The sequence below is a fragment of the Cariama cristata genome, unplaced genomic scaffold (assembly GCF_000690535.1).
Source record: "Cariama cristata isolate BGI_N322 unplaced genomic scaffold, ASM69053v1 scaffold11514, whole genome shotgun sequence".
NCBI classification, from domain to species: domain Eukaryota; kingdom Metazoa; phylum Chordata; class Aves; order Cariamiformes; family Cariamidae; genus Cariama; species Cariama cristata.
The window spans coordinates 6300-33509 of NW_009614679.1; the positions used below are offsets into that span (position 1 = coordinate 6300).

Sequence of the window (27210 nt, forward strand, 5' to 3'; positions counted from 1 at the left end):
TTCCAGACAGTACAAAGGAGCTATAGAAAGCGTTTGAAAATAAATGCATTAAAATAAAGCCTAAGGAAAGCTCGTGAATATCACAGAGAAGTGTTAAACATCACCATTCACTTGCCTGGCTTTCAGTGCTACAGTCTGTGCACTTTGTGAATGAAGAGTGCTAGCAGAGTTTTACTCTCAGTAAAATGCATCGTTACTGTGTATCACTTTATGAATAATAGTAGTAACTAAAGGCAGAGAATGTGAAGGGTGATGTTAAGGTAAGTATTTTATTACAAACTATATTAAGGGGAAAGCAAAGCGCAAAATTTCAAAGGTAACAATAAAAGGGGAACTTCTTTGCTTTTGTACAGGTGTACCAAAATTCCCCAAAGAAAAAATTGAGCCCCTTGATGTGGAGCATGGTGATTCTGTGATTTTGCACTGTAACCCCCCAAAGGGCATCCCACCTTTGCATATCTATTGGATGAATATTGGTAAGTAAACAATTTTTACACAATTCGTATGAGGAGAGACTCAAAACATTTGTCTTCCAGAGCAGTTTCATTACAGATTTGTTATTGATGGGAATGATAATTGTGCAAGTACTTAGGAAGAAGATCTGGATATTGAAAAACAAAATTGAAAAATGAAGAATGGAGATAGGTATTTAGAGAACACAAAGTCAAATTGTAGAGTGCATTGGCACAACTTATTATTAAATAGAAGATATCAGAAAGTTTACATATCAGTAAATGAGTCTACCAGTAATGAGGACTACTGCATTTACAGGGTACAATGTATCAATATATTATTTCTATCATTACTATTTTCCTCTTTTCATAAACTAATGATTGATTTATGATACTGAAAAAAAGAAAATTTGTCAGGTATGTATAATTAGTTCCTTGTGGGTTTCTGTCATGTTATCTTCAGCATTTGTGTTCTGCAGGATTTTCTGGCTCTTGGGAAGCAAAGTAACTTGGCTTGCTTCCGTGACATGAAGGATTTGTTTCTGAAGCTGACCAAGTACTTGCGGAGACAGGGTGCCACATTAAACCTCTGAGCTTGTAAGGCAACCTCTCTGCTCCTGACATACATATTTAGCAGAGGCCTGCATTTGCCTGGATCAACAACGAGACAGTACAGCAGCCCTAGTTCTTACTAACCCTGCCCTGCTGTAATCCGTAGTTACAGAGGAGCAGAGTGCCTGGGAGACTGGCGTGGGGGACATCTGTGAATGGTGACCTCCGTATCATCATTACAGGCCTTTGTATTGGGGAAATGTGATGGAAATTTCTTTTCACCTGGGCAGGAACTTGGTACTGAGTCTTTTTTTGTTATAATTTTTTCATTATCAATTATTTTTTGTATATTTATATATAAATATATGTTGTTTATATATAAATATTTAATATCAATTATCAGTTGTATGTTGAATATTGGTAAATAACCCATTGGTTATGTTGGGTCTTCTGCCTCTCACACCAAAGTCACATTCTGTATGTGGAAGGATGCATATGACAGGAGAGCATTAGTAGTCATACTGGTGAAACAGCTCAGTATCATTATCATATCATAATTATTTTTTCTTACTAGATTTGCAGCACATTCCTCAAGATGAAAGGGTCTCCATGAGCCTTAAGGGAGATCTCTACTTTGCAAATGTGGAAGAAAATGACAGTCGAAGTGATTATTGTTGCTTTGCAGCATTTCCAAGACTGAGGACGATTGTGCAGAAAATGCCAATGACACTGAAGGTTTCCCGTTGTAAGTCTGTGGATGAGTACTTTCTTGTTTGCTGATGTTTTGTCTTTTTTAACTCCCCAGGCACCAGCAAATGCAGATGTGTGCCTTGTGTCTCTGTTGCGATTCTCTCTGAAGAAAATGCATGCTACTGTGCTTATTCCTGCATTATTAACCTTACTCTAAGGGCTAAATTCAACCAATAAAAGCTTTTTGCAGCTGTCGGGCCCCAAAAGTGTCCCATTTTTCATCCCCCCCCTGCCCTCCCCCCCACAGTGAAAGCCAATGATGCATTAGGGAAATCTGCTTCTCTTGCAGTCCGGCAGGTCACCGATGGATGGGACTTCTCTGGGGCTTGAGGACTTTATGTGGCCTCCTCCTCCCTGGGTGCAGGTCTGGTTTGGTCCAGGTGCAGCAATGTGGTTGGGAAGGATGGTCCTTTCCAGGTCTTTGCAGGCTGCCTTGTGCATCAGTAGTGACACACGAGGCATTTCCCATTTCCTTAATGAAATGTCATGCAGGGAACATCACACTTTTTTATTTTATCATCTCTGTATTCCAATTGTCTCCAAAGGTCTTATACAAAAGATGGTTTCAGGTGCTGCCGCTGCATCTCGTAGGGGTGCGTGGAGTTTGCTGTTCCATCGTCATACGCATGCATTTGTTCCCTGTGTACCTACCTGCTGTGGTATCAAACCGCTAATTCAAGCTGTGTAAAGCCACTGAATATGTGGAGCGTACAGCTATTCAGTATTAGAAACAGAGGAAAAGAATACAAATATGCAAGTGAAAAAAAGAAGACTTTTAGGGCACACTCTCAGTTGCGTTGAAGCAGTAAAGCCCAACAGAAGCTGGTGGAACTAAGGCAGCTTATACCAGCTGGAGATCCATCCTGCTTTGCTGGAATCTCTTTCGGCTGTAATAGTTTTGGGTATCACTTGTACCACTTCCTGAGGCTGCCCGTGCCCTTAATATCAGTCTTCTGTTTCACTAATACTGCTGACCTTCTAGGCTTAGGCAGCCCAGAAAGCCAAGGAGATTTTTCTTCACGAATGAAAGCCTAATACTTAATTGATGATTTTGAGAGTTTTCCTGTTGGGATAAGAAGAGAAAGGATTAATAGTGGCTTTGTATATCTTAATACTTGCTTAAGCCATATCTTGGGATAATAATTGTGAGAAAAATATCAAAATGAAATGTTGCTCTCCATAGCTTTTCTGATGGGTCCAGGCCCACACATGCACACACAGATTACAGAAAAATGAGATGGGGTTTGACTGTGGGGCCACTGATGGCCCTGGTGGTGACCCAGCAAAACAGTTCAGTGCGTGCACCTTGCCGTTGAAGCCATGAGACTGGGTAGGGGCAAAAAAGTGAGATGTGTATTTAAAGGGTTTTGTAAACTCAGCTTGAGACTGCCCACTCCACTCTGTGCCAAGTCTGGGTTGAGGGACTGTATTAAAAAAAAAAAAAACAGAAAAAAAAGTTGAGCAATAAGAAAAAAGAAACTGGATAAATTTTATAAAATTTCTTTATAGTGGTTACTTAGGGCTTAGCGATTTTTTTATTATTTTAGGTAGCTAGGATGAAATGATGATTATATCACCCATGAAGTATTTTGCAGAATAATACATATCTTTGAAGAATTTTCTTTGTATTTTCAGAAATTTGTTGCTCATCTGTTGCTTTACTTTATATTTTTCTTTGTTTCTTTCTTTGATGGTAGAAATTGGGGGGGGACATCTTTTTGTTTTGGTTGATTTATTGTTTCTTTTGATTCTGTATCAACTATGCATGTTTGTGTTTGGTTGTCACTTTTATTTATTTCAGTTAAGCATGCTAATGACTCAGGCTCACCTAACGCTGCGGTTACTAAGGGTGAGTTAAATGCATCTGTTATTTAGCCTTTAAACTGAGAATCTACCAGCTGAGATGAAATCTGAGCTGCTGCTCAGGAAAAAGAAAAAAAAAATCACAGAAGCTTTTTTATTACGATGGGATGGATTTAAGTGGTCCATGGAGTACAATTTGCTCATCTTGTACTTTTTGACAGAAATCTGAAGGGTTTTTAACAAAGAGGTGGTTTTCTTACTTGCAAAAATAAGATTCACATTTCATAATGTGATGTAAGTAAGGAGGCTGACGTCCTGGGTTTCTCACGTTATCAGTTCAGAGCAGAAGCCAGAGCTGGATGCTCCAAATTTTCTTCTGGCAGTTAAGAAGATGCTGGCATGAGGTACCCAGGGTTTGAAACCATTGAATTCATGTCTAAAGGGTCACCCTGGGGCTGCATTACTCCAGGGTGAGCTTAAGGTGTGGATTTACAGAGCTTTAGGTGCTCTGTGTTATTTGTCCCCATCTACAGCCATACCTCGCCATAGATGGGAGGTGGTTCTCTTGGGCCGTATATTGCCCTGTCTGATACTCACCGCAGGTAAGCACTACAACAAAGCACTTCTTATCCCGGGGATTCACGTCTTCCCTTGCTTTCTGTTCCCCTCTTTGTGGAGCAATATTCTGAAAATATTCTGCTGAGGTTTATGCAGGCAACGTGGGTAAGTCAAGAGGCAGCTAGCGGCTATTTCTGCAATCCTCCACCCAGTTAGTTTTGTTTAAAACACGTACAAATGAGAGCCTTGTGTTTTGTATGTAGCTCTTGACTCTGATTTATTTGGTTAAGTTGCTTTTTGAGAGGCTCTGTTTTTTGAAATGTCAAATTTGAAACTCCTGAAAGACCTCGTTTTGCTAGACAAGCACTGAAGATTTTGAAATGGAGGTTCTCCTCGAGTGTTTCGGGGTGGATAACTGAAAACACTGATCAGTCCTGAAGCCTTGGCCCACGGACGATAGCCTTGTGCGCAGAACAACCAGGGCTTGTACAGAGCGACAGACACTCAAAAACTTATTTTTCCCTCGGAGGGATGTCTGAACTCCTGTCACTGGTCGGGAAGGGGGACTGCCTGCCTTTGGCAGCGGGAGGTGGAGGGCAGATGGAAAACGTGTGAGCGTATCCACAGGCACCAAAGTGTTTTGCTGCAGCTCTGAGCACTTGTGACACAGATTTGTGGGGATACAAAGCAAGGGGAGGGAAAAAAAATTCGAAAATGGTTCTGAGAGATACATGTGGTCTTTTACTAAATCATCCGTAACTGACTATTTCTGAAGAACTAGTACCATTTGGGGACTTATTCATTACTGTGCTAATTGTTATTATAGTGATAACTGGATAGCCATTTAACTCAATGCATATTTCATCATGAAACCATTGTTTGGCGGGCTGGAACAAATGGTCCGTTGAAATCAAATGCAGGTCAATCTTGTTTTATTATTTTAACAGTCTTCCTTACAAATTGTATCTCCATTACTGTAGATTTAATAATGGTAGCAAGAAGGACCATTTTGTGGGATATTCAAGTCAGGAAAGATGGGTTTTCTTCTGAGATTTAAAAGATGACAGAGTCAATGCAGAAGAAGGGTGCTAAGAGAGATGGTGTGGACCAGAAGTTCAGCAATTGAGAGGACCAGTGTACCAAGACTGGTGCTTGGTACCAGAAAGGTACCAGTGCCCAGAAAGCAGAGTGTGAAACTGTAGGAGAAGGGGCTTTGCCAGTATTGCTGCCTGTTGTTACTACTGTAACCGTCTTCTGACTGTTACCAGGAGAAATAGGAGAGCCCTGGATTAGTCTCAAACTGTATAAATAAAAAAGAAAATTTACAAATTGATGTCTGAAATTTCTGACAGAGGTAATGTTCGTGGCATTAGTGAAGGATAAGCTAAGGCTCTAAGATTTCATATCTAACGTTTATTTTATTTTACTTTTTAGCAAATTTTATCAAGGAAAGAAAACCCAAACTGCTGATCCCTCCTGAATCTGCCGGCAGTAGCTCATCAGTCACTGTCATCAAGGGAGGTGTCCTGCTACTCGAATGTATTGCTGAAGGGCTGTGAGTAATGCACAATACTGCGCAAACTTAATCACTTTTTGAAATAGAATTGAGCAAAGGAAAAGCTATATTAAGAATTATACAACTACAAAATAATATACCTAGCTACCTATACAGTTTTAAATTGAACCTCTGTACAGAGTTTTTCTGAAGTATGTGTACTCCTCATAAAGCAGCACAGAGCTAGCGTGCAACATTCATGTATTTGTTATTGCTATAGCTTACAAACAAGTAATTAAAATTGTGTCATGGTAATTATTAATTTTTTTTTTACTATTATGTTATAATAAACCCATTATCAAACTTTTTCAGTTGTACTACTTTTGAGATGTTGAGAAACTAGATAACATCAGAATTCAGCTTCTGTGGTTTGGCTCACAACCTGTAATGTTTCTTTTCTAGTTTTGCTGGTTCAGTTTTGATTCAATGCTCAAAAATTATTCAGCATTTTTCCAGATGTCAGATCTCACGTTTTTAAAAGCAAAGTTCTTGAGTGGTGTAATACAAGACATCCGTTAAGGGTTAAGGAGATGCCCCGTTGGGTGAAATGGGTGGTCCATCTAGCCCAGCTGCAGTGGGAGATGCTGGCTCAGGAGCACATGTGAACCTGGCCGCTTTCTGTGGTCCATTCGCCAGCATCCAGAATTTCCATACAAAGGATGTTCCTTCCACAATGTTCTCACAGAAAACAGTATGTAGAGGAAGAAAGTCCACAACTATGTAAAAATGTGGTGGGCTGGAGTCAGCGGTATTGGTTTGATCCTGCTAAAACTGGCAGTAGTGGGCTAACTTCAAATTTAGTACCAGTCCCACGTTTTCTGCTTGGATCCGTTTCTATGCATGCCTCTGGTGCTTTGTGCTGCAAGCTTGTTATTGCAATCAGCATTGACCTTGGAGCACTATTCAAGCTCTAGTTGTGGATCTGACTGTACTAAGTATGGCAGAGCATCTTGATGAGGAGATGTTCACTGTAAAAATATAGAGAAAAGTTAAAGTAGATGGTATGTGATGGGAAATCAGGACAATTTTGTTCCTTATTGTAAATAAGACAGGACAAAATAAGGGTAAGTAAGGAAAGGGAATGGCTAAATAAATGTTAACTGCAGTCCTCACCATGAAGCTGTGAATGCCTCTCTCAGCCCTTGTTCCTGCTGCAGTAACTCAGACAGACAGAAGCTCTGCTTTGCCCTCGGTCCGGGTTTCCAATTTTCACTGTGTGCTTGTAGATGCAATAGTCTGCCCCAGAAGAGTTGCCACCAGAGAAATAGTTAAAGTGAAAATCTCCCCAACCGCTGAACCCACAATGCAAGCACAGTCAGTTCTGGTTTATTTGTGATAGAGCTTTTTGTTGAAAGGAGATTTAAATCGTCGTCTTTTCATGCTGTATGGTAGAGCCGCGGTCTGTGAACGCAGACTGTGGTTAGCAGATAGATAATTCATGTTAAAGGCTGTGCAATTATAACCCCTCTATAAAATTCCCAAATCAGGATATTTATCTGCCTGAACAAACATGTTTAGGGTATTTTGTTTTCCATGTGGGCTTGAAAGGGCATTGCTCATTTAAACTGGCGAGATTAAGCCTCTGCAGTTGGTTGCCGTTTCTGAGAGAAGGTGAATTACTTGGCTCTGTTGGAGTCACTCCAAGTATCTGCAGTGAGTTTTAGTTCCCTGTTGCAACGCTTCCTTGTCTAATTCACTACCCGTCAAGCTAATTCGCAGGCCCACAAACCTCCACAAGTCCACAGCTATGAGTCTATAGTGTTTTCAAGGTACTTATAGACAAATCACCTTGGAAATATGCAAATATGAATTTTCATGTGCAAGAATTAATATCGTGTGCAAGAAGAGAAAGCCAGGAAAGGCTTTCTGTTCATTTGGAAAAAAAAGTTTTAAAAAAAGAAATATTTTTGTTAAACAATTTTGTCACTCAAAATTTTCCAGGACACTTTTTTAAAAATTCTATTTCAAACTTTTTTTTTTTTTTAACTAGTCACTTTTGAAAGAAGACAAGGTACTTGTTTTTCTGATCACCAAACAAACATATTTTCATTGGAACCCTTCAAAAATACAACATTTAGACCAAAATAAAATGATGTTTTTATTTTCTAAAATTTCCATTTTCAGCAGAAAAATGATCAGCTTTGCCTACATCTCTGCCAATCCATCCCACCAAATGTCCACAAACCACACAAGCAGAGAGGCCGAGCCAGATTTCAAGTAACTGAGATCAGGGGCAGCCAACTGCAAAATACGGAATTAAGTACATTTCCAATCTGTCATTTTTGAAGACTTATATTCTGAGTAATGACAGTGTCAGGAGGGCATTGCCTCAGTACAACACCAAGGCAACACAGAGCCTGACTTTAGTACAAGAGCAGAACAAGGACTCTTGGAGGAAATAATAGCATTTTTTGCACGGTTGTGCTCACTGCTCGTGGAAAACCATAATTTCTTGGTACCTGGGGCTTTGAGTAGCTTGTGCCCGGGCATTTTGCCACAATAACAGATGGACACAAGAGTAAGCAGATATGACACTGTGTATGTGCGGCGTGTACGGTGTCGGGGTCGCGAAGCCCAGCTGGGAGTGTGCAGACAACAGTCTGTCCTGAATTTCTGTGTCGCTGCCGTTTCCTTTCTGAAAACGTAAAGAGCATTTTCAGCCATCTCCAATGGTTGGCCACTTTTCTAACCTGGCAGGGCACTGAGTGAAGTCACGGTAATGAAGTCTTTACCTCCTTGTCTGTCCTCAAGTGCCCTTTTGGAGTAGGACGGAATGAGCTCCCATCCCTTTCCCGCAGTCCATGCCAATACACGTACAAGGAGTGCAGCCTCATGCCATGGCCGGGTGTTGGCTGTGAAGAACCTACTTGTAGGTGCCTTTCGAATCCAGAAGCAGTACAGACTAGTTGTAGTCTATACTATAACCCTTAGTATAGCCCCAGCGTTTTAAAAGGGCTCAAAAGAGTCTGAAAACTTCACCTTGCAAACCATGTGCATGAAGTCCAGCAGCTCTGATAACACGAAGCATTACAGCAGCCTAGTATTCAACTCAAAATCTTTTTTTTTTTTTTTTTCTTTGCTATTAGCCCAACTCCTCATCTAAGCTGGGTCAAGGTCACTGGAAACTTGCCCAAGGATGAACCAGAAACAGAAAATTTTGGGAAGATATTGAAGATAGACCAAGTGACTGCAGCCGATGAAGGAACATACCAGTGCACAGCAAGCAACCCCATGGGGAGAGCGAAGCACGAGTTCCACGTTCACGTGGAAGGTGCTGAGTACACTTTACTAAGCTTATTGCTTTTATACAGAGAGGTGGTCAAAGGGAAGTGAATAAGGACCTTTGCTAATATCACTCAGTGTAATGCATAAACTCAACCAACTCTGTCAATTGATGCTAGCCAAGGACCTGCCTTATAGTTTTGGGAAGCTTGCAGAAAGTAGCACCTCAAAAAACAAAAAAAGAAAGAATGCTTTGGTTTTTTTTTCTGAGCCATGAAGGCACTACGAAGTAGTGAGCAGGAGTACAAATACGTGAGCAGATCCAATACTCTAAAGATGTGAGTTAGTCAAGCAGACATATTGATGAAATGTCTTGTATTAATCTGAATGTCAGACCAAAAGATCTAATCATTCTACTTGCTCTTAAAGGATGTGAAAATGGCTATACTGGGCCAGATCTGAGGTACATTTAGCTCAATTTCCTTTCTTTGGCTTCCACCAAAAATGAATGCCTAGAGAGGATTGTAAAAATGCAGTGAGCAAGCATGGTACCACCCCTCTCTTCCCCTCTTTCACGTGCTCCCTTACCATCATCCTTGTATATGGTCAACCTGAGCTAAGAGTGGTTTCTGTAGCCCCTGAAAAGTATCATAAAAACTTATGGAACAAAGTAATAAAAATACTTTCTACTAATTTTTAACAGTTTAAAAAAATAGAAATATGACTCTCTTGGTCATCCCACTGAGTATCCAAGACCCATTCCCACCCTAGCCTGCATGCTTGGAAGGATGACAGATACTCTGTCAGCAGCATTCATAAATAGTAGTCTTGAGGGTTACACTCGTGCGTACCGTACACTTGTGTGTTGGGTGGTGCGTCCCTGTGTGTGAGCATACACATGGGTCTGGTGACTGAACTGGGTAAGTGCCGGCCGCTTGTGCTGGGCCAGCAAAAGGGAGAACCTGGTATGTTTGTGCATCTGTTTGGTCATCATTTATTTACCTTGCTGCTAGAAGAAGGCAGATAATGAAACCAGCCAGGTTACCTTCATAACAGGCATCTTGCAGAGCGCAGAGGCCCACGATGCCTGCTCTCCCTCCATCCTCCTTTCTCCTGCTCCCCAGACCCTGAAGGTGTGAGCCCTTCACATAAGGCAGGTGCAGATGCTCTTTTCCAGGAGCAAAGCAGAGCTCCAGTGAGGCTTAGCAGAGACAGGCGAGCCTTGCAGAGGTATCACTGCCACTGCGACTCTTTCAGCAATACTGCCCATAAATAGCTACAAAATGAGAATCCTGAAGCAGAGCTGAAAAACTTGCTGAAAACATTTTCTCTTTTCTGATGAAAAATGCTCCAACCTCTGCTCTGCAGAGTGAAAAAAAAAAAATACATCACAGGCAGTATTAAACTGTCGGAGTCTGCCAACTGCTTCATTTTAATCTGTGCTGCTTCTCACTCTGTGGTCACAGGGAGTCCTGACAGGAGGAAAGGCACTTTCAGCTACCTGCTCTGTATTTACTCGTCAGCGGAGGAAAAGTCTTTTGTCCCAGTATGTGATGAATCATCCCCAGTCACTTGACCCAACCTTGTGTCTTACCCTTCTTTGCCTTCCTGGAAGTGTGGCAGAGGGGGATACCAGGGCATGGCAAGTTTTCAACTGCGATGGAGGGAAGTGCTGACTCCTAGAAATCATTCCAGATGGTTTGGAGCATCTCTGCTGTAGCTGAATATTTTAACAATCTGGCTATGATTTCTCGGCTGTAAAAATTGAATCCTTCAAAGAAATTGCAGGAGCTGCAGAAACTAAAATACCAAAGAAATAACATTAATTAAGCAGTTCAGAATATTGACCCCCTTCTCTCCCAGTCTCTAGAGGGAGGAAAGCTTTCCACCAAATTGTTGTTCCTGCTCATTAACAAACAAGTACATTAAAAAAAAAAAAGAAAAGAAGGAAATAATCCCACTCTAGCCATTGCAATGTAAAAAACACTTTTGCAATTGCTATTAAATTCATTTTCCGTATATGTAACTAATGTTGGCTGCTGTCACTAGCAGGAATTCTTCCTATTAGGAGTCACCTCACATGCAGGGTATCAAGGTAAGATTGAGCCCAAACACTGTCTTCTTCTAGAATTTCTAACCAGAAAATGTGACTATCATTAATCAGAGATGGGCATGTTCATCGTTCTTGCGGCAACTCCTGTGTGCGCACTCAAGGGCAGATCTTGAGTTGGTGGAAGGGAGCATTAATTTCCGTAGGCTTCAGGGAGGTTATGCTGACGTAGGGCTTCCTCGCACCTGACAGGCTCCTCTCAAAGCATGCATGCAGGGAAAAGAAAATTAAACATGGAAGAAAAATTATCTCGGTTATTAGTTACCGACCATTCTCAATCTAGTGCTGGTGTGTAAATCAGGATTTTGCTGTTATTTCTGTACTATGTCACATTTTCTGTTCTTCTTTCTGGTATTTGAGGATCTCAAACTAATACCCCAGCCTTCTAAATAACAGTCTTAATTAGTGATATTTGCATGCAGCCCACTTACTAATCCTACAGGAGTCTGAGGGCAAAGATTCAGACAATTATTACCAAGCGTATGAAAATATTCAGCTAGCAAATTGCTTGACTGTTTGACCATTTTCTTCTGTCTTTGCAAGGAAAGATGTAGCCTGGAACACTGGAACAGGCACAAAAACCCCATTGTTGTTATTAGAATGAGAGAGAGTTATTAAAAAAAGAAAGCAAAGCAAGCCCAAAAATTGTTTTGACTTAAAATGTTTGTTTATTTGGTTATTGTATATATTCTGCCAAGGCCAATACAAAATATATATATAACCTCAAAATCTGGTTGCTATCACAGCGCCTGATCTAATGGTACCTTGATCTTGACTGAGGCTCCTAGACTGTGTTTAATAGAAATAATTATTACAATATAATGATTAATTATAGTAATGATATAATAGCTAAGAGCCTTTGCAGTTATGTCTCGTAATACTCTCATTACTCAGCTAGAGGAAAATAAAATAGATGAAACTAATGTGAGGCAGAACCATGTCTGGTTGTTTTAATCAGGCTCAAACTGTAGTTCTGTCTTTCACTGGAAAACTGCTTCAACAGGGATGCAGAGCCCAAGGTGGCAACTGCAGCTGAAACTGCCGATGGTGCCCCCAAAGTGGGATGGATTGCTAGCCTTTGGGAAGACGTGAGGAGAATTTGAAATGATCTTGACAAATTGGGAAAATGGTCTGGAATAAAAAGGATGGGCTTCAGTAAGCACAAGTGCAAAGCGGTTCTCATCAGGCAGCACTAATTGGCTTCATAAGCGCAGGATGGAATCTGTCTGGTTAGACTAGTCTGGAGGATATACTGGATTGCAAGCTGAACATGACTTGGCAATATTAGTCTTGCAAAAAAAAGCAAAAATCATCCTGAAAAGTATGAAGAAAAGTGGTCTTGTAAGAGAGACTACTGAGAACTAATAAGGCCTCATGTAACGTAACCAGTTTTACATCATGCACTGCATCAAGGCTGGGGTTAACTCAAGACGGTTCAAGAGAAAGCAGCAAGGGTAGTCACAGAGCTCAAAAACGTGGCATTTGAGAAAAAAGATAGATATGTTTACTTTAGGAAAGAATGAATCTGGGGAATGCATGACAGCCTTCAGATGAACCGAAGTTTCTTCACAAAGTTCCCTAGGGATAATGTAAGGTACAATAGACTTAAATTGGAGCGAGGCAGAAGCTGGTTAGATGTTCAAAATTTGTTCTAGTCATGCAGAAAAGCATAGTGGTGCCATAGACAGCATGGGAAGCTGTGGTGAAGGTTTGAATCCATCAGGGCCGTTTAAGTGTAGATGATCCTGCTCTGTTGCAGAACAATGGGCTAGATGCCCATTTTAGATTCTTTCTATTTTTTGGACCTGTCATTATATTCTGATAAAGACATAAATCTCTTATTCAGGAACCCCACATTTATACCCCTTCCCAAGAAGAATATGTTGTGCGGTGAAATATTTGCCATGCTGTATTACTCACACAGATTAACTATTTGACTATCCAGCCACTGTTTTTTGTAGTTGCTAAAAAATATGTGTATATTTTTATTCTTATATTTTATATACTTCTAAGTAGTACAGCATATCTGCCACACAGAAAAAAGGTTCTTCAGCCCTTCAGTGAAATTATACTTCGTACTTGGCAAAAGTATGAAGCTGCCTATGGCTTCAGAGCTGCATCACTTTGACGGGGCAACCACAGCTATTCCTGTGCTGAGATAGGAAAGCAGTGGCGTAATAGATCTGCAGCTCACTTCCAGAGTGTCTACACAGATGAAAATAGGAAGGGAACCATCGGGCGGTTTGTATTCAGTCTGTGCTTGGTGTCTCACCTCCTCCAAAACAAGGAAATACCCTATCTCGAGTACTGTGTTTGTGGCAGACCTAGAGAAACAAAAAGCTACAAAACAAATTCATCAGGACTATTCCAAACATTTTCACCTCCGTGCCTTTGACCTGTCTTTTCCTGACGGAAGCATAATGTATATGAGACAGAGAGAAGGAAAAAGTTGTGCAAAACCCAAATGTTCTGCTGCTGGCAGAGTTTTTTCCTGGAGCCAAACAGAAGGAGGCATAACAAGTACGGTCACGTCGCATGCTGCACTACGGGGGGGCAACCAGCACCGTGCGAGGAAGAGGAAATAGGGACTCTGTGAAGGAAATGTGAAGATGTTATAATTTTACATAAGCTACAGTGTCTTGGATTTTACTTCAGTCTTTAGATGTCGCTTAACAATGTCTCTTCATGAGTGCTCTACTGTGGAAATGGTGGACTGTGTGTAGAAACTCCTGTATGTCACGCTTCAGGAGTGGTTTTTTTTATATATCTGTGTGAATATAAGCAATGATGCTTTGTTTTAGCATATCCCACCTTTAACATCTGGAGGTATATTACCAGGCAACAACTCTGTTAATCTTCAAAGCATTTTATGAGCATTAACTAATGAATCCTCATGTTTCCCATACATTAACTCATCTTTTTCAAATAGGAAAACAGAGATCTGCCCAGCACATGCAGAAGAGGTAGCGTCAGGTCTGGAATTAAAATTTGGAAGTTCATTGCTTCACAGGGAGAGATAGTGATGAATTCAAGGCTGTGTTTTGGGTTGAGGCTGCCCACTGAAGGCTCAGGGACCTGCATGCAGTCTATAGAGAACAAAGCATTCATCAGATTAATGCTTTTTCCATCACCCCCCCAGTTCCCTTCCCTCCCTTATGGTCGTGTTTTTCCAATGAGATTTGGGTACCTGACGCTGAGGGACTGCTCTGTAGAGGAGGGGGTTTCCCCAGAGGTACCCCAGTTCAGCTGGCAGTGCTGGGAAAGAGGAGAGCACAGGGAATGCGGCAGCTCACTGCTGCTCCTCTGCCACCACCCTGTGGGCAACCTCTCTGGGCCGCTCCTCAGGATGATGGTTCCGTCATCCCCAGTGGTGAGAGAATGTTTCGTCATTCCTAAAGATGTTAGGGATCAGCCTCTCATCTGAATACGTGGTGGGATATCAAAAATCGCAAGGCATTTCTTCAGCACACGTAAACGAGCAAATGGAGGTGGAGCTCCACCACATCGCCGTACTCTGCCCTCCGGCCCCTCCTGGGCAAGGTGGTGGAAACCACTTGCTCGTGCCTTGTAAGGGGGATTGGAGCCGGATGGATATTTGCACCTCGTTTGAGTTGCCAAAATACCCTCACCTCATTTCACAGAGCACAGGCTCATGTCTGAGGGTCCTTGTGAAAACGCCGACCTGTTCAGGTTTACCTCCTTCCCCAGCCTCTCACCTCCCGTTTGCATTTGTTTTCCACTTGGATAAACGCTGTCCGCTTCCTACACTCTCTCCCTGACACTCGCATTTCACCAAGTCTGAAGGACAGAAATTGATGTGTGCTGATGCTAATTTTACCTCCTGCAACATCGCTAGTGAGAAATACAGTGCAGCTGCACAATAAATAGGAGCTGGCTGGGAAGCGTTGGCAGCTTTTGCCATCTCCTGGAAGACCACAGCAATAGCAGAGCTAGACGTGGCTGGCTGTGGCACCTCATACCTGCCGTGTCCCCTCTTTACAGAGCCTCCTCGGTGGATAAAGGAGCCCGAAGGTGGTGTTTACAGCATAGGAACAAATCTTGTGCTGCTCTGCGAAGCTATCGGCAACCCTGAGCCAACCATTCAGTGGAAACTTAACGGGATGCCCATCGATAGTAAGTGCAGGGTGAAATCTTCTTTAGGTGGTGGGTGGGTGGGATGTGCCTGAGTTGTGCCCAGTTAGAGGGACCATACAAATCCTAATGCACTGAATGATGTCTGGTTTGACGTCTATTTAGACGTGAATTAATACTTATTTACTTAATAAAGCTAACGTTTCAACGTGATCTTGAAGAGAGTAGGGGTGAAAGCTGCAGGGTGTGGAGTGGTGGTACCCAGGAGTTACTGCCTCTGCCTCACCCCGTAACGCTCCCATCTTTTGGGGTTCTGGGATAGATTATATTCATCGAGGGCTCCTGGTCTTTCCTTGTGCTTCTGAATAAGCACAAGTGACGGCGTGGCTGGGGAGCGCAGGCCGTGCTCCCTGGTGTTGCAGTATTATTACTACCAATTTAAAAAGCCTGTGTGGGGATTTTGCTGGAAATTGGTGCTCTAGAGCACTTTCTTTAGGCTGCGGGATTGCTGGCAAAGGCAGTGCTCTGCATCTTGCTCTCTGGCTGTTGAGCAAGGTCCTGGTTTGATCCCAAAGAAATTCCATTGCCTTTGACTTTCAAGCAGCGAAGCGAGACTGTAAACTCCACAGTCGTGGTGTTTTCTCTGACACAGTCTGGGTCTTTCCAGGTAGGACCTTCAGAGGGAGAATCTCTACCAGAGAGGTCAGCCTTACCAACCTCCAGCTTCAGGACAGTGCTGTCTACCAGTGCGAGGCCAGCAACAAGCACGGCACCATCCTTGCCAGTGCCAACGTGAACGTCCTCAGTGAGTACCCTCCCAGCCTTTCCTGTTCACGAGAAAAGACCTAACTGGAGTGTCCCCTTCTGCTGACTGAATCTTCAGAACAGCTTGGGGTTTGTAACCATGGCATTGTTCCTTTGCGTTGGCCCCAGATTTTAAGAAATACATTGTCCAAGCTAATGCAACAAGCCTTGTCATGGGCAATATTATATGCTTAGCATAAATGTTCGTGACCTTTGATATGTTCTCTATTTTAGAAACACGGTTGTGGTTGGGCTGAAAACCTTTTGAAAGTTTTAAAGTACTAAAACCATTGGGGGCTGAATTGTGAGCACAACTCTGGTTTTGAATTATTAAATGTATTGTTAATCTTTAATTTCAGTTGTGATGCTCAGCCTATTCTTTGAAGAAAGGGTGTGATGGGAATTTATTTAATAAAAGAGGTTTCTAGAGGAAGCAGAACCAGGTCTGTTTTCTCTCCTGGAGCACATCGATGTTTCGTGTCCTGACATGTCCAGCAGTCAACCACTGTTACCTTTGTCAGTGAAGCTTATGAGAGCTTGGTTGCTCAGTGCAACTGGTTCCAAAAGGCGGTGAAACTCCCGTCAAGTGGCTAAGCCTTTGACCTTTGCTGGAAAAGGCAATGATGCAGGGACAGTATTTATATTCCCAGTTCTGAAATGCATGCTGCTCATTTTGCGTTCTCTTCTGCAGATATTGCTCCCTTAATACTGACCTCAGATGGTGAAAACTATGCCACAGTTGTGGGTTACAGTGCCTTCCTGCACTGTGAAATTTTTGCCTCGCCTGCAGCAGATATTAGATGGTAAGCCACTGAGAACTGATGTTTTCATGTGAAACAAGTTCATACAGGATCCCCAAACATTGAAAAATGTGCTAGTTATTTTTTCTATGAAGTTAAAATTAGAAATTTGTATCAAAACTGTATATAATATAAGTATTTCGTGTTTAAATGCACTTTCAAGAACCCTGAAGAACTGGTTTATAAAAAAAGGATAATGAAAGTCCTCAACACCTGTGTGAGACAGGTGCTGGGATATTCATTACACTGAGCCAGGCTGTATATAGCCAAATCCTGCTACAGCTTCATCAGCCTTAGTTTAATGTTGGTAACTTTTTAGAAGTTTGGACAGATTATTGAGGTGCAAGCGCAATGACTTACAGAGCATATTTACCTGGGAATGGTTCCATAGGGTTGGAAATCACAGGATTGTCATAGTACTTGACAGGTGCAATAAAAATGCAGGTGACAGCTATAGATTAAAGACTCAGCCAGACTAGTTTAAAGACGTTGCTAGAGGCTGTCAGTGTGGTTTTGGTTTGCAGGAAGCTTATGTCCCTTTACAATTTGCTGCACGTGGGTGAAGTGACTTGCTAATCTTGACTTGATCGCTCAGTGGCAGAGCTGAGACCAGCACCCACATTCTTGTGTCCCCTGCAATATTGGCTAACCATGAAATAACAGTTCCTGCAGCCCTAGAAATAACCCGTAACTATTGTTATCGTCTTTAGGACTAAGGATGACAGCATAGAGCCACTTTCAACGTTACGCTATGAGTTAAATAAGAACGGCACCCTAGAGATCAAAGAAACAAGGAAAGAAGACTCAGGATCGTACGCTTGCTGGGCTGCAAACTCTGTTGGAAAAAGAGCAATCACTGCTAATCTGGATATAAGAGGTAATGTCTCACGAACAGAAAGACCTTTGCCATCTACTAAGGTTTTATATTTACAATTTTTCAGTAAATAAGTAATTAGTAAATATTCAGTCCAAGATACAGATTTATTCTTTGAGGCTATAAATTCTCTGTATACTAAGACCTGAAATTGCCACAGCAGTTAGTGTTGTCGGTGTTTTTCTGTGTGATTTCTCCATGCTCATCCATGATGTTTACTTTCTTCTTGACACTTGCAGAAGCTGCATGAGCCACCAAAAACTTGCAGTTTACTTCCCAGATCCATTAACTTTATTATCTTGGAAGGATTTTTCCCTCCTCCTTACCATCATCCCCGTTACACTCAGAGCAGGTTCTTGGCTGACCCTTGGGAGCCCAGAGCCCTTCCCTGTTCTCATGGGGTCCTTGCTGAGCCAGACAGGGTCCTGCATCTCCCACAGCTGTGGGCTTCCACCTTCTTTCGAGTTCTTTCCATCCGTTGATCAGAAGGTACAGCCCAAACCGAATTAACTTCTACAGCGAACACTGAGCACGTTGCAGCAGGATGAGTTAGGGAGCGCCGCTGGTTTAGGGGCTTTGCATTGGGCTTTTGCCTGATTATCGACTTGACAAATATTTGTAATTAGAGCAAACAAAAGAAAAAAATCACTGAAATGTGGTTACTTACAAATTTCAATTCTGTTTTAAGGGATTTATGTGGTGGGTTGAGCAGGAGGGGTTTTCCCCTGGAGGGTGTGATGGCAGTGGACAGCTTCTGTTGAGCACACAAGTTAAATTTAGTGGGTTGCATACACATTTACTTGGGATTTAGGGCTTGCCAATAAAAAAAACCTTAAATACTCAATTAGCAAAGTCCTCAAAAGGAATCTCAGATACAGGTTTGCTGTGACAAACTTGAGAAAAAAGCCCCCACTCTTTCTGTGTTCTGTGTCTACCCACTCCCTTTGCTTTGTAAATTTTACAGTGATAATAAACATGAAAATGTACAATGAAATTCTCACAGAGCAACATTTCACTGCAAAAATAAATTCAGCCAAGTGCTTTCTTCTTACTTATTCATCTGTTTCTGCATTCAGATTAGAGTCAATTAAAAGAACAAACTTGATTGCAATAATTTTTTTCTCACTTGACTTTAATAAGCTTGTAATTTTTCTTGGATTGTTGCCAAAGCCTATTTCAAATGGCAATTGGACATAAAAATCATATTCAAGCCTTTTTTTATCATCCATTTCATGACAGTCTGCTAACAAGGATTTTCACCTGTGACTTTTTTTGTGTTTTGTTGTGTTTTTTTTTCTGGAGCTCTTTAGTTTGGAGTGAACTGAAAAAGAATTTTTCAAGATAGAAAAATAAATCCTGGCAAATATTGATTTCAAAACCAACCATTCTTCACTTGAAATGTTTGTGTATGTGACAAAAAAGACATTGTTGCTCCTAAGGTTGATTTTTATATATGAAGTGCTTGGTGAAAATTTGATGTAATAGTCTGTCTCTCCTAATCAAAGTGTTTTTCTGTGATCCATCAGATGCTACAAAACTTGTTGTTACTCCGAAGAACCCCCGAGTGTTGAAATCGCATTCAATTTTATTGAAATGTCAATCTGAGTATGATTCACACTTGAAACACAGTTTTAAATTATCCTGGAGGAAAGATGGAGATGAGCTGCCAGTCAACAGCACGGAAGATGGCAGGTAAGCAGGGAAAAAACGAGAGTTTTCTGGTTCTCAGCTGAATAATGCTGTATGGTGCTGAAACGTGAGTTTCAATAAACATGAGACTTAATAGCTTGAAATGCAAATTTATGTCTGCAAGAATTCTTCATGCGATATGTGAGTAGATCTGCATTTTATATACATATAAATATAAGTGCATCTCTATGAGTTCTGAGCCATGGCTGGTAAATGATTTTGATTTTTATTAACTCTCTCAGCATCACAGCAGAATATTTCATAAATGTTGGTTCAACTCAAAAATAAAACTCTAGCCCCAGTGCAGTCAACTAGGCTTTTGTTGCTCCACTTCAGCAGAACTAGTATTTTCCTGTGTTTTACACCTGTTCGGCCAAAGCAAAGTTCTCGTAATGTTGAAGTGAATGGAAAACAGGTTTCTGGGATTCTGCCTACAATCACACACGTTAATAGCAGTGAGTTTTTCCTATGTATGAGTTTAGGACTTGTATGTGCAGGCTGAATTTTGCCCTGCTCTTGTGTTTCCATTGACCTTAAGGGGATGGAGCTCAGCCTTTATTCCATATGAAGGATCCCGCAGTGGGTAATCAGATGTCTTCATTAATTGCCACAGAAGAGAGAGAGTTTCCTAAATACTGCAGTGCTGGAGAAGCTGAAGATCCTGCTGAGGCCACGTAGCGTGGGGAGATAGTGCCAAGCGAATGCCATGTCTGCAACAGAGCCCATGTGCCTGGGTTAAGGCCAGCTTCCTCTGGTTCATTGGACATGACACAAGTGGGTTGGGAATGCTCAGTTTTACTCAACCCTTTCAAAAATTCGGACATAAAGCCCGTGTATTTGCGTCATTAATGATGTGCCAAAATCCTATGTTCCAGACACTCAGCTGATGCATATCAATGTGGCTCTTTTCAGACCAAGAGATCCATGCCAACTTCCAGCCATGGAGGCTAAATTACTACAAAATACAAATAATAGTCTACAGCACAGTGTACAATACAACTACAATTATGTTTTAAAGTAATAGGCCTAACGTGCAATTATGTTATTCAAAATGTCATGTTACCAAGGTTTTTTTATGAACAGTTTTTTTGCAGAACGATGTCTGTCTGTCATGTGCTTGTCTTACAGATTTTTCTCTACCTTATTTGTGTGTACCTTTTTTTTTTTTTTCCCCATAGGATAATTCTGGACAGGGATACACTGTTCATATCAAGCGTGACACTGGGGGATCAAGGAGTTTACACGTGTGTGGCTCGCACTTCTCTGGACAGTGTTACAGCAGAATCACAGTTAGTTGTTCTTGGTAAGAGAATATTTTCCTGGTGTGCAGACAGGTCCGTGCGGTACATAATGCCATTGCAGCACTTTTGCTTATTTGCTTCTTTTGCCCAATTCAGTTACAGAGCGTCAAGAACCCAATTTCGCAGAGGTGAAATGTACCTCTCGCTCATTAACCTCAGTTGTTCTATCCTTGCATCTCCTGGAATGGGGATGCTGATGCAAACTTTTAATTTATATTTAATCTTCGTTATACCTAAGATGAGTCAACCTTTTTTCTCAGTTCAGGAGTCACCCACAGTGGCTGTAGGAGCTTGCCCAGGCTGGAAAGTGTAATAGCATATTAAGAATGGCTCTCCTTCTGCTTTGAAGTCCTTGGTCAGTCCTTCACCCCACTTTACTAGAGATTTGCACGTGAATTACTGCTTGGACTCTTTTTTGAAGAAGAAAGACATAAGGCCAGTATTTAGATGTCTAACTCTTCTGAAGATTAGTGGAAGTTAAGCACCTAAAAGGCTTAATTGTCTTTGTGAATCTGAACATAAATTATTGTCCAGTGGCAAAGAACAAGTCCACAGCAGAGAAAAGCCTTCACCCACAGAGTCTGAAGCTGGACCTTGTGTGAGCATCCTTACAGCCTGCTTCCCTTCCTGAAGGATCACTTTAAATTAAGGGGGTGAACCTGTGGAGTGAGGTGCAGTCCTTTGCACATGTACCTAAGGGCATCAGCCAATAGCTTAAATTCAGTTTTGTGGACAGTTTTGAATGGCTTTAATTTCATTATATTTTGGTTCATTTTACAATTTTATTTATTTCTGGCAGTGATTGCAAAAAGAACTAAGACAATCTGACCTTCAAGATGTTTTCACACTTTAAATGAACGGTATTTTCCAGTAAATAGTAAATTAAGAAGATACTATGCACATTATTTATGGTACTGTGTTCTTTAGTGCTGTATAATTCAAAATGTTTGTAGTCATTACATTACTTATGAAAATTTCATGAAGCGCGTTATTCCCTTTTAAAAAGGTGATTTGCAGAAAAGGAAATAGTCTTGTGCTGTTTTCCCCTTGTTTATTGTATGTAAGAAAGGTCTTGGATGATTAACAATATCTGTTATTTTCCAAATGAAAAATTCAGGCTTCTTTTGCAAAGAAAGACTTTTGAGATGGCTAAAGAACTAAATGTGGGACAGATGGAGACATGAGAATATGGGCAACTAAGAGCAAAATAAATATTCAGTTAGAATAGTTCTAAGTATTTGTTCTATGATTCATGAACAGATAGAGGGGTGAGTATCTTTAAGATGCACCATCACCATCTTTAAATTAATATACTGAATTTTAACTCCAAATATGCTCCAAGAATAGAACACGAAAAGCCTGTAGATTAAACTGGACTTTCCTGATTTTTCCCAAGTACAACAGAAATAGGCGAAAGAAATGCAAAGAAAACTAAAACAAAAAACCCAGCCCAAATATAACCTTTTAAACTTTTTTATGTATCCTGAGGTAAACAAGAAAACTCAATATTGTTATTTAAAAAATTCAACGCAAACACAATTAATTTCTTTCACAATGACAGAGACAGTTTTGGTGGTTGAGGTAGCTGTTTCTCCTATATGAAATGATGTTGTCAGCCAAAAGTGTAGTTGGGACATCGGGGCAGGAAGAGATCAAAGACCTGAAGTCGTGCAATGTGGTTTCCTTGGTCTGTATATTTTTTACATTTTGAAACACCAGCCGTGTGTTTAAGGAGGGGGAGTGTGTGTGTGTGTATGTGACACTGGAAGGATGAGGGGTTACCATCAGCCTCCTGCGGCGAGAAATTGCTCTGTTATGTCAGGCCCTATACATTTCAGTTGCCAAACTAAAGCAATACAGTCAGACTGCAAACTGTCAAAGCAAGCTGTAAGGAAGATAAACATCTGCCCGTCTGAAACCGCTAAATTTGAAAGTGTTTGTTTAATGACAGACAGTTTGGGAGACAACCCATGCCACAGATCACCTCTTCTGCCCCTGATGCTGTTGAGAAACCAGGTGGTGTGGCAAACGTGTGTCCCCCTTGCCGTCTTTGGAGGGCTGCGAGGGGGAGCAGCCGATTTCAGTGGTGTTGGGAACCTCAGGTTAAGACCACGTCCCTGAAAAGGGAGCTCTGACAGCAACAGGGCTGTCCGTGCTGGGGGCTTGTATAGCCCCACGCTTGTCCCCGGGAGGTGCAGTGCAGTCATCGTACTGACCACCAACAACTCTGACTCTGATACTGTCTCTTGACAGCATTAGTTGAGCTGGCAGGTAATGAATTTTCTTGTTTCCTTTTAATATAGATCCCCACGGCTGGGATAATGAGTGTTACCCTTTCACTCATACTCTAAAAGGCCAAGTTCGATAACTGTCGGAGCTGAGTCACCTTCTACCACTCTGGTTTGCACCAGAGTAAGTCCAAGTGACTCTAATATAACTTTTGCTAAGAGCAGTGTCAATATCTATTAATGATTAAATAGATCTTAGTGTTGATTTGAAAATAAAAGTCTGTTGCTGCGAGCAACAGTAATGAGAGTAGATTGAAATGAACTGGAGAAGGGATATTACATTTATAAGGGAGAAAGCCGGACCAGACGATTCAGCCTGATTTCCTGTAATAAAAAGCATCTTTAAAAGCAATTCCCACTTTCCGAATTTTGTCCATTTTGAAATCAAAAGATGTTTTGCCACCATCTTCACTGAACTTGCTGTTCCAGTCCTTTGGAAAATGCCAAGACAAACAGAAATAGCTTGCCATGCCCCTGACACTTCCTCGTTATTTCTCAGATGTTCCTGATCCGCCAGAAGACCTTCAGCTCTCAGAAAATCAAAACCGAAGTGTTCGACTCTCCTGGAAAGCCGGGGCCAGTCATAACAGCCCTGTTAATGGTATGAAGGATTTTAGTAACAACATCTTGCACTGTTTAGCATTATGGCACGTCATGGCTTTTAGAAGAAACAAACCGTGCTCACAGCCGTACTTAATTGGTTTTACTCTGACAGTTAATTTGTTGTAAGTTCATTTCCATCCTTGCTATGCATAAGCTGTTTATACAGGCTCTGCCTTTTTTCTTTTGTTTCGTTTGATTTCTTTTCCTCCCCAGAGTCGATTATAGAGTTTGAAGAGAACCGGTGGGAGCCGGGGAGGTGGCAGGAGCTAACCCGAGCCCCGGGGAATGACACCACGGCCCTTCTGTCACTGGCCCCGTATATGAATTACCAGTTTCGCGTCGTATCTGTGAACGCTGTGGGAAGGAGCCAGCCAAGTAAACCATCGCTGCGCTATGCGACACCTCCGGCTGGTAAACACTGCCATCTAGTTTTCTGAATATTAATATTTTTGGTGTTTTACTGGGAATAACAGTGCCTTCCTGTGCTTCAGAGGGGGTGTAAAGAATTCGGGGGTCACTTGTGGTGCTCAGGGGCAGCCCAGGGATGCCGAAGCGAGGAGTGTGCGCTGCTGGGGTTGGCGGGGTGGTTCCCGCCAGGGTCCCTCCAGCCCATCGCTTCCCTCAGCTCTGCTGGTTTTGCACCTTTCAAGCCCATTGCAGCCCCTCATGGACAAGCAGTTGCTGGAGAAGATCAGAGTTTACGGGGAACTTTTCAGCAGCGCTAAGCTTGTCAAAAATCTCCATTCACAGTGCATTTCTCACGGTGACAGAAAATATTGTGTCCCTGAAAGTCATTTTAGAGGCCAACTGTTCAGCTCAGCATTTGCATTCCTTGGCATTTTTCTTTCTCTTTTTTTTTTTTTTTTTTTTTTTTTCTCCCTGCTTTACTTCAATTTCAGGTCTTTCTTTAGCTTTTCAGCTGTGTGCGTCCCACTAATGATATACCTTCTGTTTACCATCCCCATAGGGAGAAAAATCTCTTCCTTATAATCCCCCTACATCTGGTGCTTTGAAATCCAAAAGTCACAGTCTCGTGTTAGCTGGTGGCTCCAACCAACAAGGGCACTTAGGAATCAAAACTGCATAAACAATGTGCTTCGGTCACAGCAGCTTTGCTGATCCAAGTAATTAATCTCATGAACGTTTTTTGTTTAGGTGTCTTTCAGTAATACAGAAATAAGAAAAGTTTTTTGCATCTTTTTTTTTGCATTTAAGTAATAAATGCAAATAAAACCCAGGATATGCAAACTAACCTTATCACCTGTGTGGTTCCAGCTCCAGACAAGAACCCAGAAGACATCCGAGTTGAAGCTTCTGAACCAAATGAAATGGTGATGAAATGGGAGGTAAGGCAAACATGTTCGTCAATGTTACAATATTGGAAACAGGTTCTCCCTTCAAGCAGCAGTTTCTAAAGCAGCATGAAATTTATCTGGATGTTGTTTCAATGTAATTACATTTAAAAAGAAATAACAGATCCCTTGACTTCCATCTCCCCTTCCCTACCCCTGTTTTTTTAGGAAATACTAGCAAGTTCCATAGGTAGGATCTTTGATGCTCTTGAAGTCAAAGGTAAAGTTGTTATTGACTTAAATGTGTTTCAGATTTCCTCCCCTAGTTTCATTTTTATTTCAAAAGACAATTTTTTACATCTGACTTCACAGGTTATTAAGAAATATGAAAGTCCTATAAAGCACTTCCCCAGAGTATGCTGTTCTTCTGTGCATCCTGCATACAAGAAAGTGCTTAAAGTAATGGTGGTCTTGCCCTGCTCTGCAGGAGAAGCAACCAGGCCCAGGGAGGGGATGATTTACTCATAGCTTCTGCCCTTCCAGCCTGGAGGTTTAAAAATGATGCAGCTCACTTAACCAAGAGAACGTGAGCTTCAAATTTTACACCAAGAGCTAAAGGAGTGTAGATAAAGCTCCTAAGCATGTGTGTCAAAGGAATTGTGTAAAAGTCTTGAGGATGGTTTCCAGTCTTCAGATTCCCTGGCTTTTAAGCTTACAGCTTCTGTGCCAACAGTTTAGAGAGATATATATCCCTTCATTTAACACAAATTTCAACAACTGTGGCAGGAAACATATTTTTTGTGGCTGGAATTAAACACAATTTACATGAGATTTACTTCTCAGTCTGCTACTCGCAGCAAAGAACAATAAACGTTTCCCCAGTGTGAACTCATGGTTTAGGCTATAATTACGCCAAAAGGAGGTGACCCTCTAGATCAATTGACTTGGATTTGAATGGGGATTTTTGCTGTATGACATAGCCCAGGGTCAGGGAAGACAATCCTGCCTCTCAGAAGAAATGTAGACTGGTAGGAACTGGCATGACTGGGAAATGCTGCTGTGACCAACACTTCGTTGAACAGAGAACAAGTGCTCCTCCTTGCTGGGAAGCCTGTAATCCACTGCTCAGACAGGGCAAAAGTAGACATGAAAACTGAGACTAAAGGGAGAGAATGGGATGGACAGGCTTTGTTAAATCTTGTCGAATCATTTAAATGTCAGAAACAGGATATTAATTTATTTATGGTGTTTCCTGTGTCCTTTTCAGAGGAAATGCTAGGCACTGAAGATGCTATTTCTGGCAGACAAAGGCTGCAAAACGATGTTAGTCTGCCTACTTTGGATTAAGAGACCAGATGAGCATTAGTGACTAGCTTTTCAGCCAAGGATTTGCAGCATTAAGGGAGATCAAAATAAGAGTCAAGCAGTGCTGCAATTTAAATGAGAAGTTAGTTTTCAGTAGGAATTTTTTACTTCTTCAGCTTCTGTTGCAAATCCCGCTCCCCAGGATCTTTGCCATGGAGGTGATTCTCCCAGCGGTGCCTGTTAGAAAGCTTGCCCAGTCTGCCAGCTCCTTCACCACAGTCATCCCAAAGGTCCTCACACCCTCAGAGCAGATAAGTGGGAGTTTTTGCAGATCCCCCAGACTTAGGTGCCCCCCGTGCATGAAGAGCATCAATGGGATATCGCTTTCTGCTGGTACTTGCAAGTGGATGCCATTTCATTTGAGACCTCTGTGTGCTGCTTGGATACATATCAGTTATCGTATATTTAATATGTGCAGTATATAATTTAAATATTATTAAAAGTAGGCTATGTGGTGGGAAATGTTTCAGTGGACTGAAATAACCCTCATCATTTTTGGTAGTGCAGATGACCAGTTAACTTTATTAATTAAAGAAGTGCCTTTTCAGAGAAATAAACTCAACTGGAGAATGTCTTATGACAAGCCATTGCTATACATCTTCTAATATCTTATAAATTAATGTTAATTAGATGGGAACCAAGCTGTGATGAATTCTTCAGCTGGTTGGTAAAAAAAGAGTAGCACAGCAGTTGCACATTAAATGTCCAGGCATAGTTTCAAGCATTTGGTGCATATTTAGAACAAATCTAAATTTTAATGACCCAACTTGCTGTGCTACATAAAATTCTAAGATAAAACTCAGATTTTAGCTGTACTAAAAGGCACACACAGTCTTATGCCAAAATACGCATTTTGGTTGTGCTAAAAGGCATGCGGTTTTACATCACACAAGAAAACAGAGAAAACCTGTGGCAAAACAAACACGGAGGTATGTACTATGCAGAAATATGTCTACTAGCAATTAATCTCTTTTTAATCTTGTTTTTAATAAACTGTTTCTCTGCCTTTCACCTACCTTTCTCTTGAAGCCATGACATTTTTCTTCCAGTCTTCTTAAAATTAACATGACAGCAAAAAGTTAAAGCTTTCTTTGGAGAGA

At 41.4% G+C, this 27210-nt stretch overlaps 1 protein-coding gene across 1 annotated transcript; it reads left to right on the forward strand.

Moving 5' to 3' along the window:
- Positions 1–353: 353 nt before the first annotated feature.
- CHL1 (cell adhesion molecule L1-like) lies at positions 354–24799 on the forward strand (the record flags this gene model as incomplete). Its single annotated transcript, XM_009699516.1, has 14 exons — positions 354–476; positions 1579–1749; positions 3556–3603; positions 5550–5670; positions 8757–8941; positions 15005–15136; positions 15762–15899; positions 16590–16701; positions 17409–17575; positions 19099–19264; positions 20440–20564; positions 23350–23451; positions 23667–23864; positions 24729–24799. Coding segments are annotated over 14 exons (1859 nt in total), but the record flags the coding sequence as incomplete, so codon positions are not given.
- Between the last annotated feature and the right edge of the window lie 2411 nt (positions 24800–27210).